We start from the raw sequence: 14182 nt of genomic DNA on the forward strand, positions 1-14182 counted from the left end.
TCCATTTCTCTTTAGAGACAATGTTGCCTTTGCCAAATTATGTGCAGAAAAGTTGCAGGGGGTTCCATTTACAGAAACTTGGGCTAGTTTAAACCTGGTAGTTATGAATTTTCCAGCATTCTTAAGAAATTGGACAATGCTATAAAAACAACAAACTGTTCTTCTTGTTTTGTGTCCATTCTATTAAGTTAATTAAATTCTGAAGCTTTATGTGCCAGAACCATGATTTGATTACAATGCAAATTATGCCATAGTGGGGGAGCACCGATCATTTTGCACTACCTGGTTTTCACTTGCACCTAAATCAATATGCACAGGTGTTTCTTGCATTTTGCCCCTACTGAAATACAATCATTGTAACCAGGAATTGGACATGTGTTCTAAAGCATAGCATGTTGCTTTTCTTATTTCTTAGAAGCGAGAGAAGTATTCAACAATTAATGTTTATCAACTCGGGCCTGGCAAGCTACACAGCTCCTTAAATGTGATCAACTGAGAAGCCACTTCATCAGTTTGTAAATACATCACTGTGCCGACAAAGTGTCGCGAAACAAGTGCTCACGGTTTCCTATGGCTCCATCCGACTGCCAGCCGCAGCCAGTAGTGCCGCGCATCTCACAGCACTTTGTTGTCGACGAATTTCCAGAGACGGGAGAGGGGGAGGCTGTGAGACCACACACACATGCTCCCCACTGCGAAGCACACAAACCGGGCCCTAGATTTCAGTAATGAATGTGGGCAAGTCGTGCCCCTTTTAGTAGCTATGACACAGATTCATTCCTGCACGAATCGGAGTGCAGTCTTCTTTTATTGACAATCACAAAAGAGTGGCTTAACAGATGCACATACACAACCGATATAAATTGTTCCATCTTTTTTTTTTTTTTCGTGTTCATTTGTAAAGGCTCACTTGTACGGGGTCTGTGTACCTTTACACACAATTGTAAATGTTCATTCATTTGTAGAGATTGCAGGCTAAAAGCTTGTAAATTTGTAGTGAAATTGTAATATGTAATGAGGTCTACGCAGATCAAATATTACCATGACCAGCACAGCAGCTAAAGAAAATGAGCAATAATAAGGTACAAGAGGTATTAACCGAGTTCTTCCTGCTAGGTGGTGCTAGCGAGTACCGTAGCCGTTGAGCGATCTGACATATCACAGGCAGATGTTCGGCATTGCTGCTCCTCACAAAGCTGTTTTCTTATAAAAATAACACAACACGCACTGCTGAGAACCTTGGTTGGAGCCCAATGACAACGATCATGTGAGACCACCAGTGTGACGCCTGCCATGCTTATGCCATTCACCGAAAACATCACATGAGTACCTCCTATAGACACAGAGGGTTGCTGTGTTTGCTGACCTGTAAGTGACGGCGCAAATACGAATGAACTAAAAAAAAATTGTCGGAGAATTTTTAAAGAAAACCACTAGGTGCTGCCAGAAATACTGGCTAGAAACAATGAGAACAAAGAAAGAAGAGCCTGTTGATGGCAATAACCACCGTACTACTATAGTAAGGATTATGACAGCAGAACTGCGACGATGGTTGCCATCTACGACAGCAGTGTTTACACCACATTGAACATACAGCAACCAAGGATGATGTGAAAACAATAGAGACAAAGCTAGCAACAACAAACTGTGGCACAATAATGACAGCTCAAAGGACAACACAACAGCTTCCAAGATATGAACATGGAATAACAAGGAGGGCACATGCTTGCCTATCAAGGAGTTCTGCTAACTAGTGACTTTTGCCAAAAAATTATGGCGCCAATACACATAATGGCAATACCTATGGAAGGTGTTGTGAAAAACCAGCTACAGTAATATATATAACAGCTATCATTGCAAAAACAACAGCATGGACAAATCACATTAAATGTAGATCAAACCACCAAGAAACTCAGACCTCCATACTCACAAAAAAGCCCTTGCCTACAGCCATCTTCAACCAAGCAACATCTGTAGGAGATACTGAAGAATAAATTTTTTCCCCAATTGTACAGAAAGTAGTAAAAAGACAAAGATTAGATTTTTCTTAAAAAATCACCAGTACGTATCACCCTGTCAAAGCGACTGAATGAATAGGAGGCCAGAACTACATTGAATTTTCTTGACGCACAGTGTCAAGTGATGGAGCGGGCTAGAAGATGAACACTAGCCTCCTTAATCTTTTCAAGGAACTGCTGGAGCACCCACCTTTACTTTAAGTGTTCACTTTTTTACAGCACCATTAACCATTTCCCTGTCCTTGGCATACACTATGAGGAACAGGGAGTGATGACACTCGCCACTCTTTACTGAGGGGCACAGTCGCTCCTTGGGTACTGGTCTCTCGGGCGGCAAAACCATGTAGCATGCATGCAGTTATAAATACTACGGTTGTCTTGCCATTTGCTGCAACATTTAAGGGTTTTTTTTTTGTTTTTAAATTCTGTTGCCATGTCTCCTACAACGCCAGGGGAGCATGCCGTTGCTTCTGCAATATACCACAACTTGACTCAACCGCTGCTTTCGCTAGCACACCGTGGCCTTGCTTGCCCCATCAGCAGCAAATAGGGTTGATATATCCCCTTTCCATCTCTGCCTGTGATCTTGATTTCCCAAGAAGCCATTTCTTTGTGTTGTGCAAACCAGTCAAAATGCTCCCTTAATGTTACTTTTAGGTGGCTGCCCAAGCAGCGCCTATGACTGCGGATTGGAGAGATGGCTCTTGTGATGCCAAATACGAACCGAGCCCGCATTCGTATTCTCAGAGCTTTTGAACTGAGGGAGGGACGAGTACCGCAATGTCAGACTATGATGGTGAAACTGATATGTGAGGTTTAACATCCCAAAACCACTATATGATTATGAGAGACGCCGTAGTGGAGGGCTCCGGAAATTTCGACCCCCTGGGGTTCTTTAACGTGCACCGAAATCTGAGCACACGGGCCTACAACATTTCCGCCTCCATCGGAAATGCAGCCGCTGCAGCTGGGATTTGAACCCGTGACCTGCGAGTCAGCAGCCGAGTACCTCAGCCACTAGACCACCACAGCGGGGCACTATGATGGTGAAACGATGAGGCAGTCATCCTGGAGGCATGCACTGCAGACTCAAAATATCTGAAGGAAAGGCAATTTCTTACCTATGTTGTTTTCTTCCAACATGTAACAATCCAACCCATCTGTGAGACCAATTTTCATCAACCAGGTTCGCAAGAAGTTGATTATCTTATAGCCTCCCTGATATTCACAAAACTAAGCCAACACTGACCGAGTGGCACGCTCTAAGGCATCCAAAAGTGAAAGGGTTAAAAAGTAGAAGCAGCATGCCCACATGCAAAGTGGATAATGGCACAATTGGAAAAAGTTACTCAAGAAAGGACAGAAACATGAAAGAGAAAAAAAAAATGAACTGTGTCTACTGATTGTGGTGTTTTGTTGCATGGTTTCTGTTATTGTGGTAACAAATGCCTCATGCATCTTACTGCATCAACCCAGGACCAATGAAGCGGTCCCATGACTAGCTGCTCAAGTACAACAAACCCTGCTATTGAGATATCTACTAAACAACCAATTGGATCACCAATACAGAGACATTTCTCGATTGAATAAGGCATCTTCCTACATCTCTGCTCCTCGCTGACTTCAGCAATATTCTGGTAATACTATGGGCTTGTAAGGCCTCCCTTTTTCACATTTTTTTGTGCCGTTCACCAGACTATACAAAGCCATATTCAAAATTTTATCAGCTATACCTTAGACACCTAGTTTAGGTGGTTTAAGAACTTATATAGCCCCAAATGGAATTAAACAAGCAGGATTATTGTCCTGTGCACTCAAATTTACTGGTTAAAAAGAAAACAAATAAAAAATTGAAATATTACAATCAAAGGTATTAAACAGAGAAATAAAAAAAGCACTTTTTGACCCCTTTACCACTGATAGAATGGCTAGTTAAAATGCATACCACTATCATGGTGCCATAAAAGAAGCCCTGCAATTTTGTAACTACAAATTAAAGCAGCACATATCTTTTCAGGCCCAAGCATTGCTGCAACTCGAGTCAAATATATATCTACTCTTAGCAAGTTATCTTCAGTACATCAAACACTGCCCTACATTACAAGTACTATTCACAGCAAGGTCGCACCTTACTTAATGTATCATGTACAAATTTGCATGAATATAAGGTGTGAACAAATGTAACTCAAGGAAGGTTTACTTTTGATGGCTCAACAAAGCTGTAATTATCACACCACACCCTAAAGAATTGTAATAGATGTATACACGGTTTCTATGCTTGGTCCTACTGGTGAGCTTCAAGAGTGTATAACATCGTGCATACAGAAAATGAACAGAAGGATCGACCAAAGCACAAGCTTACAATAATTTTTATATCAGGAACATCATTACTCTTTTATACACTTGCTGTAAAAATATTTGCTGTACTAGAGGCTTTTATGCCAATTTCAAATATGTAATTAGTTTTATAATAAGTAGCACAGTTTTTATTTCATGCGCCTTGATATGTGTAAAGTACATAGTTTGTTTTCGACAACCTTTTTATTTCACTAAACCTTTATTACTCTAATAATGTCATAAATTATTATTTAATGTAAATAACAAGTATTGCCCTTAATTAACAAAAATGTAGAGCCATTAATATAAATATAAAAATATTATATAAAACATTATATAAAAATATAAGCCATTAATGGCTTATATTGCTCTACATTACCTGCAGCATGTAAACAACTATCAAGAAAGAGCGTATAAGACATATTCACAGGCAAGAAAACTTTTATAGTGAGAATTGATGGAATCCTCAGCCCATACTAATTGGTTACTTTCGGTTTATAATAATTATGTAGGTGATATCAAGTTTTATATGAGATACTTGTACCCTTGTCATGTTAAAGAATATGTGAGAAAAGTTTCATCCCAATCGGGCAATCAGAAGTAGAAAAAACATGATGTCCAAAAAACTATCTCTTTTGCTGACAATGCAAAATAACATATGCTTCGTTTATGCACCTATCTTTTAAATTTAGATATAATATGTACTTTTATAGCCCAGCAAGGCACACTTATTTCTTTGAGTCTTGCAATTATTGTGTAATGGTAACAGAAAAATTCGCGTCTGCTATCTCCACAGAGAATGGCTACCCAACCACCCAACTTATTTAAGAGACTATTCTGATAGGTCAATTCTCACCCAGCTCATCTTAATGCAACGACAGTTGGCAAACTCAGTCATACCTTCATTTTTTCTTCTGTCCATGTTCTTTATGTGCAATGTATCCACAACTTTATCAGGTTCCCTAAAGACAAATTCTAGTAACTCTAAATATTAGAGCTGTGTAACAAGCAAAACTTTAGGTGCAAAACGACTTCGAGTATCCAAGTGTGAGTGCGAACCACATTGAATACTTTTCCAATATTTCTAAAATACTTTTCGTTTACTTCGAAGTAAAACTACAAGGAGGACAAGCTAGAAAACATTTCTTAGTCTTCTGCAATGCAAATAAAAGTCTTTCTTTTGGCTAGGTTGACGAAGCACTGGCGGATTGGTGCCCCATAGTTGCCTTATCAAGAATGAGTCAATGCAGAAGCTGAAGTGTAAGTGAATGATTTAGCACAACTAAATTTTTGCCGACGACACCTTGCGCGTGAAAGGCAAAGGTGCTATCGCCTCCTCTTTCGGTTTCCTTGAAAGCCCAACCAATTTGGTGGACAAGGATGCGTGCCCTTCCAGTTTGGACTTCCAAATCTGCCTTGTAGACTTGAATATATTAGAATATCTGAAATGCAGCCAATGAGAGTGGCTATTCGAAATTGTTAGTATGTGCCTTCTTTTATCCGCGTCCTTGGTCTGTGCTATCAAGTATTATGCTGAAATGCAGGATGCTAAAAATATTTGGCGTCTAATTTGTCAGACTTCCTGCCCGAATTTCAGCTCCAAAAATGCATTAGTTGAGCCCCGACCTCTGCAAGATTTCTCACCATGTTGGAACCAGCGTTTTTTAGCGGTAATACAGCTGCGAATGTAGCAGAGCCTAAAACGCAGCTTTATGCATTATGAGAACGTAATGGGGTGAAGCATACTAAAATTCTGAAGGGGCCATCGTTAATTTGACATTGACCGTTTGTCTTTGGGAAGCTTGCATTGAAAAATTGCAGTGCAAATTGAATTGAATAGCAGACACTATTTGAATAATATTAAAAAATTTAAATATTCACACACTCTAAAGAATTCCTTTCTTTTCGAGTGTGTTTCCACACGAAAAAAGAAATGGCAGAGAACTTGAATTGGTAGTACCTGAAGCCGGAATGTAAGCAAGTTGAATTTTAATGCAAGTGAATACTTTTTACTCATTTTTTTTCTCTTTACTCGATTAGTGCAAATTTATCTTGGTTCCTGTCAGCACAGCTTTTCTCATCAGTTTACTGGCATAACCTGAGCGCATATTTACCATGAATTTACTTGGAAATTTCATGCACATTGTCCAATTTTGTTCTTACCATTATATAGATGAAGATCATGTCCAGGTAAATGGCTTTTGACAAAGTGGAAAGAAGCGACAATGGTGAGCGGAGCAAAGATGCTACCACTTACATTACTGACAGAGTCAACTCCTGAGGGTGAGACTAAATTATTCAATGGGTCTCAAAAGCTCCCGTTTATCAAAAACTGAATGATGCCAGCAAAAAAGCATCTAGATTATTTTGTATGTATGTAATGTGTTTAGGTGCTGCGATGTGATCATTTCTTTTCTGCTTGCCCAAACACTCAACATAGTAGAAGGAATGCCCCTGATGTGCTTAAATATGTTAACAAGATTGTGTACAAGTTCTTTAGAAGTCAACGACAGCAATTAGCCTACTTATGCAGCTCGGCAAAGTTGCAGAAGTTTTTGGAAGAGCAACGAAAGATGAAACCCGCAAGAGCTTCGTGTAAAGTGCAATAACTATCAATTTTTTTATGCTTTAGGAGGTTATCAGTTACAAGTTTTATTCAGCTAGAATTCGCAGCTCGCCAAAAATTATGTTTATGAAAACTTAGTGTCATAAATTAGTACAATATATATCACGATGAATGTGGAAGCTGGTATAAAAAAGTTTCAATATGCTGACTGAGTTTAAGAAAGGTGCACCTATGCAGAAGCAGCGTATGTACTACCAATTTTTTTTCTTTTTTAAAAGTCACAAAAGTAGAGGATGCATTTTATAGCAAAGTACTACTTCTATGGTCACATTAACAACTACGTTAGCCAATAGGAGCATAGTTGTTATCAACAATATAGTTGTTTCAGCTGTTAAGACAACACACTGATGACTTGCAGCATAAAAAGTTCAGCTACAGAGAAACAGGAGGACAGATAACCGTTCATATACATATTCCCACAGAAATTCATCAAGCATATTTTTGAAAAGTGTAGCACAAGGTGATTTCTCAACCTATTATATAAAAAAAAATACTGAGAGAAATGAACCAGCCTCATATTCACAAAAGTAAGGTTTCACACAATGTAATTCTCGTAAATTTGATGTCAAAAAGCAGATAAACAAGGCAATGCACCCGGAGGATGCACCTCCTGTTACGCTTTACACAGTACTTTTGAATGCTGCGTCAAAGCTACATGCTGGAACTATGCCACTGCTGCCGTTGCTGAAATACTGGCCACATGGCAATGTTTTCATTATGAAAAGTCCCACCACATCACCCCATGGCATAAAACTCTTATTCTCCAGATATGGTTATCAAGTTCCTGATGTATTTTAGAGTGTCCCATTAAAGAAAGGCAGGCGAGAGCACATGAAATGAATGACACGAATATGTCTTCCCAGAGAGCATTTCCTTCACTTTATGCACAAGAACAGCCACACCACTGCTGTATTTTCAATGTTAAAGCTAAAATTTTCGCATGTAACTATAACCGGAAGAAGGAAAACACGATGCAAACGTAACTCACTCTGTTTGAACCATGGGAAGCAGCAGGAGGTTGATGGTCTCGGGCGAGTAGCCAAACAGGGGCAGTCGCAAGTCTTGGAACACCTTGCTGCTCTTGGCAAAGGTGCTGGTGTCCTGGCGACGCAGCCCTGGCACACGAACAGGACCCGCCGCTTCGTGCAAGTCCGCCAGAGTGAACTGTGGAGCAGCAAGAAGGACATGGTTAAGTGGTGAAAACTTTGAATAGAATGTGTCGCTGACTGTTTAATTTGTATACTATGTAGTTTAATAAGGCAACATACCGTAGCAAATCTGATAGAATACATGTTGCCAAATGTGCTTGCTCAATTTTATTCCATAATTTTCATTCCCTTTTCCATACAACTTGATCTAGATGATAGCACCATTCGTGCATGGGTCCGGTAAGCAATGAGGCGTGAAAATGACCAAAAGTTGGATGGAACTGGTCTGAACTGTGAAGCCACTACATTGCTCTAATTAAGCGGGTTCCTGGAAACACTACAATAATGCACACAGATTCATATCTACGTTACGGGAACACTTAAGGCGGAAATGTTTCATTTTGCGAATTAAAAAATTATGATTTCGTTATACTGAAGATATCAACATTACTGTGAGAATGAGCTTGGTAAGCAAGAACATGCCAGAAAAGAAAATGCAGCACCCACACCTGATGCCATAACATCAAATATTTCAATGGCATCTATAATGTCACGCATAATTATTAATCTTTGAAAATTAAGCATGTATATTGTCCTGAGGTTTAAAAACATAACACACAAATTCCAAGAAAATTTCATTGAGCCAATATGGTCAAAGTTTGAAATATATGTTTCAAAATCCAAAACGTCACGTGTGAAGATTGTGGCACAAAACTTTGACCTCCATTTCTCTCAGTATTATTAACATCTGATGGTGAAATTAATGACATGGTTCTTACAGCACAATTTATTGATCTAAAGAGATAATTGTTCCTCTTTCGTGTCCCTCTAAACTGCACTTCGTTAATGTAATTGTGAACCCTATCGTAACAGACTGAACTGGTTGCTACAAATAAGACCACTACTTTCTCACCATCTCTTTCAGCCACTCGCCCAGTGGCCTCTGGCGGGCAATCTGCAACTTCAGCTCCTCGTCCTTGGTGACATTCTTCTCGAAGGTGTCGACGAGCAGCATGCGCCCGGGCCGCAGGCGACCCTGTTAATCACACAGAGGCAACACAACAGGGTCGTTATACTGAACTCAGATACAAGCTTTTGGACAAGCCTGTGTTTCTTGTGCAAGCATGCTGCTGGGGTCAAGCCTACACAAATTATCAAGCACATGAAGGTGCACATGGTGAACCTGATGTTGAGTATTGGGCATATTTAAACATAAATGAAGCCTACTATATGATGTTACAGTGATGCAATGGTGCTTCCATCAACTTGTTTCAGTATATTTGCAATAGACTTAATAGAAATTGTGCCGATTTCTGCTTTCTGCGCACACAACTATTGATTACCCCCTACGGTTGTCTAGTGGCTGAGGCACTCGACTGCTGAAGTCATGGGATCGAATCCTAGCTGCAGTGGTCGAATTCTCGATGGAGGCAAAAATGCTTCAGGACCGTGTGCTCCGATTCAGGTGTACGCTAAAAAATCTCAGGTGGTTGAAAAATTCCGGAGCCCTCTACTACGGCGTCTCTCATAATCATATGAGGGTTTTGTGACATTAAACTCAAACAAGTATTATTAATTATTAACACCCAACATTGATTTCTGCCACTGTCAGATTAGGCAGTGCTGAAAAAAAAACTGAGGTGCTTTATTGCTGTTATGTCAACATGTTAGCTTACCATGCCCAAATATTTTAGGTGAGCTTACTCAAAAAAATATGAGCAATCATTTAATGAAATTTGCCCACAAATACCTGCATATTCTCAAATAATGCAATCTCAATCGAAGCAGTAAAGCTCACAGTCAAGAACATGCTCCCAGAATGTTATTTTTCAATGGAAGAAGAAAATTGCTGAAGTCATCATTGAAGGGGACCTGCCACTAGTGGACATTATATCTTAGGGGAAAAAAAAGCATCTTGTCAGTGGAATAATCAGCATTTTGGAGCAACAGTAAAGCTTAAAAAGAGCTTCCGATACATATAGGAATATAAGCTGCAAGAAAAGCAGTTTGTTTTACCCAGGCACAGTGGTGTCGGATAACGCATGTATTTATTCCTGCAATGACCGCAAGCTTGATCAAATTGTTTCTTTTTATCTTTCACAGAATGATTGCACTGCAAACTTCGTGGACAACATTCATGACGTTTTCTAGTTTTTATTAGTGAAAGCACGGCCTCCAAGATCTCTATTTGCGATTTGAAAATGGTATCTACGAAGTGCATCACAAAATGGTACTTACTCCGACTAAAAGTCACCAAAATTTTTCTTGAGCGAAGTCACTCAGCCTCAAGACTCGCTGAAAAATTTTCAACTGGGCTCACTCAGACTCACAGCTCACTTCACGTCTGAGTGAGTTGACTCGCGAGTCCATTAACGTGTGTATGACTAGCTTTCTCGGCCATGGTTTCTGTTGTGCCTATGCCCCATCAGAGTACTGTACCTGTGCAGTATGGTTCTTTTTTTTTCTTCCCTTCTCTCTCCCTCTTTTTTCTACCTCAAGGATAAAAGCAAGCAAACATCCCCAATAAAGGCTTTTCTGTTCAAGAGTCTGCGCCTGATACTGCACTGGCCCCTGGCTGTGGCTATGCTACAGTTTCTATGCTCTTCAACAGCATAATTTGCATAACTGTTACTCTACTTGGCACCTTTTGATCTCATATATTTAAGTAGTGGTTGCAATCCAGTAAGCACATTTTCATTGAAAAAGATGAGATATTTTCATCAAGAAGTTTCCGTGAAAGAGCTTGGAATTGGCAGGTCAAGGCACTTCCCCCCCCCTCTCATAACCCATGCCTCTAGTGAATAATTATTGAGCTGGCATATGAATGCTAGTACGCTATAATCTGTGTGAGTAGACGTGCATGTAAACGGAAGCAGGCGTAAGGCTAATACTAATGCTAAGCCGAGGAGTTACCAGTGCCATAGCTAGGCACAAAAACATGCAGCTCCCACAAACTCACTCGGGAAATTTAATTTGCCCTTAAGGCTCGTGCAAATTCACACTCGCCAAACTTTTCCTAAACCGGACTCACCGAGACTCAGGCTTACTGAAATTTTAACTGACCAGACTCATGTGGAGAGACATTGTCACAGCCACAGTAGTGAGGACTCTGACGAAGTGATGGATCAGTTGTAGTACGAAAGAAAAATGAAGTGTAGAGCTGATGTAGAACCCTTTTCTTGTTTTGGGGTAAAAGTTTGCTTCATGCAATAATTGCACCCCTAAATTTGTATCAACTTAAAAAAAAGAAACTTATGACTATGCAAGTAAGCTGTTATCTCTATTACATATTCCAGATATCTCTTACCAGCACTTGACTGCATGCAATTTGACCGAGAAGCAGAGTATAGAAGGAGACGCTTGCAATGCATACCTTCTGTACAATCATCTCTGATGGGATGTCCAGCACACCGACTTCACTCGCCATCACCATGTAGTTGTCCTTGGTGATGTAGTAGCGAGATGGTCGCAGTCCGTTTCGGTCAAGGATGGCCCCAATATAACGGCCATCAGAAAAGGTCAGCAGTGCTGTAATGAAAGAGATCCAAAGAAAGGGGTTCTTTTAAGGAAAGATACTACTTTTTTTTCTCCTCTTTAAGGCTCATTTGAAACCGCAGCTGGTACGAGATTTGTGACTGGTGACCAAAAAACAACCCTAAGCGAGCAATGTTCGCACCTGTGTGCCATTCATACCTGTTGCAACATACACCACATTCACAGGGTGTATCTGATTGAGAGGTTTGCAACTGCAGCTTTCCGACTGAAAAATCGCACAGAATTCGATTCAGCCAAGCCTTGCGATCAAAAAAGTCACTTGAGACCATTTGCTACCAGTAGCCTTACGACCAACTTGGTTGTATGACTAGTGCTTGTTCCAGCTGCAAATGTGCCTTCAAAGTTTACAAGGTGCACTTCAGCTTCAATTTCAACATAAACGTGAACTAACCTGGGCCATCCCAGGGTTCCATGGCACAGCCACTCCACTGGTAAAACTGCCGCTTCTCAATGCTCATCTGTTCATTGTTCTGCCACGCCTCGGGCACCATGGTCATCACTGCCTGCACTTGACAGAATGGCATAGACATAAGAGCAGACAACAAGATTTTTTTCGTTACAGTGTACAACAACTCAACCCAAAGTGCATGAGTTCTTCAGGTACACTAAGGTATGCATGCTAATTAACATAATAACCTCCAAGCAAGATGCACTACGCTTCAAGCAAAAAGGTGAATGAATTCATTTACCGTATTTACTTGATTCTACCGCGCCCTCGATTGTAACGCGCGCCCAGTTTCCACGGCAAAAAAAAAACTAAGACATCGATTGCAACGCGCACCCATTTTTCTCGTTGGCCCGCTTGATCACACCACTCGGGAAAACGACTCCTTTAGAGAGCGTCTTCCGTTTAAATATGAGGTACGGGGGAAGCTTGTGCCTATATGACGTGCAACGGAGCATTGCTGTCACTCTAGTTTTACCGTGGCCCGATGTCAGCACACGAACTTGCTTCGCCCACTTCTCCTCGACGAATATGGTGCCAGGCATGTCGAAGTAAAGAGGCGTCTGATCGGCATTCCCGATTTGCCCAAGCAGGTAGCCGTTGTTGTGCCGCAAGTTAAGGAGGAACCTCTGAAGACTCTGAAGCTTTTCTTCGTACTCCTCCGGCAACTTCCGGCATATGCCCGTTCGCCTTCGGAGGGAAAAGCCTTTCCTCTTCATAAAGTTAGTTAGCCAGCACCTGCTCGCTTTAAACTGGCTCTGCATTAGCCCTTTTTCTAAGGCTAACTGCATAGCCTGCACTTGGAGCAGTTCTGTCGTCACGGGTCGCTGTACCACTCACTGCTTAATCACATACTCGCCGAGCAGCTCTTCAATTTGTGGAAACCAACCCTGCTGTGGTCCACTGAAGCCTTTGCGTGAATCTTTGTTGTCGACAATATTCTGCTTTTGTTTCCGCCAGTCCCGCACGCACGTTTTGGGAACTCCGAACGATTGCGATGCGGCCCGATTTCTGTCCGTTTCGGCACACGCGATGACTTTTTTTTAAAAGCAGCATTGTGGTACACTCATCGAGTTTTTGGAGTCGGCCCTACCATGCCGTCGATGCTAATGTACTACAAGATAACGAACTCCTCAGCACACGTACAAAGTGCCGCACATGGGAAACACATAGGCAGAAATGGCCGACGCGCCATGCCAACGCACGTAGGGGGCGGCCATTTTGGAAGTGCCGATGGCAATAGAATGACCATATTCATTTTTTTTCGTACTCGATTCTAACGCGCATGCGATTTATGAACTCTCTTAACTGGAAAAAAGGTGCGCGTTAGATTCAAGTAATTACGGTATCTATTACATATTTGGTATAACAGGCAACTGAAAAAAAATGGCCAGAAACGACCGATCTTGCCTGTGGAGTCGAACTAAGGTTATATTACATTAGGGTATTTATAATTATTAATTATGTCTAACAGTCCATAGATGCCTTTAAGAATCAAGGAGCATTTTCGTTCTTGCATCAACCTCTCATGGCCGGGACAGTTGATATAAAAAACAAAGCTTTTACCAAGACTGCACAGGTGACTCAGCTTAGAGCTTGTGTTGCATGGCTGGCAGACTGCCAAGTGACCATGCATATCTTGACAAAAATAAGATTTGGATGAGAAGTGTGATCAATGGTATTGCTCAAAACTAAAAAAAAAATTAAACTTTTTTTTTCAAGAAACCGAGCACTTCTATCTTATATCATCTTTACATTTTTCCCCACATTTCCTTTCCTCTCTAAACTTCTCATCAATGTGTTTCACTTGCCAGCTCTGTTGCCATTGGAAGTTCTAGAAGACATTAGTTTGTTATGGCTTTAGGCAAGTACGGGGTATGTGAAGTTTTATTAGAAGCTTAGAATGGCATAATATTATTACGACGCAGGCACAGCAGGAGTCCGACATAGAAGAGCTCACTTTAATTAAAATGAAAGGTGCTCGTAAAGAGGACCGGGCAAGAGCTTTGTCTTCCTTTCTGGCTGCGCGAGCTCTCCTCTGCAGGTTGAATGC

At 40.9% G+C, this 14182-nt stretch overlaps 1 protein-coding gene across 2 annotated transcripts in view; it reads right to left on the bottom strand.

Annotated features, from left to right (window-relative positions):
• The window catches only part of LOC119174150 (uncharacterized), a 278504-nt gene that overhangs the window by 133506 nt on the left and 130816 nt on the right, over positions 1-14182 (bottom strand). For both annotated transcript variants that reach the window (XM_075896136.1, XM_037424972.2), the window contains exons 9-12: positions 12076-12187; positions 11503-11657; positions 9043-9165; positions 7970-8145 (exon numbers count right to left, since the gene is read on the bottom strand). In XM_075896136.1, the coding sequence (XP_075752251.1) occupies positions 7970-8145; positions 9043-9165; positions 11503-11657; positions 12076-12187 (566 nt within the window). The remainder of the gene's footprint in view (positions 1-7969; positions 8146-9042; positions 9166-11502; positions 11658-12075; positions 12188-14182) is intronic.

This window comes from Rhipicephalus microplus, chromosome 5 (assembly GCF_043290135.1).
Source record: "Rhipicephalus microplus isolate Deutch F79 chromosome 5, USDA_Rmic, whole genome shotgun sequence".
In the NCBI taxonomy this organism is placed as follows: Eukaryota; Metazoa; Arthropoda; class Arachnida; order Ixodida; family Ixodidae; genus Rhipicephalus; species Rhipicephalus microplus.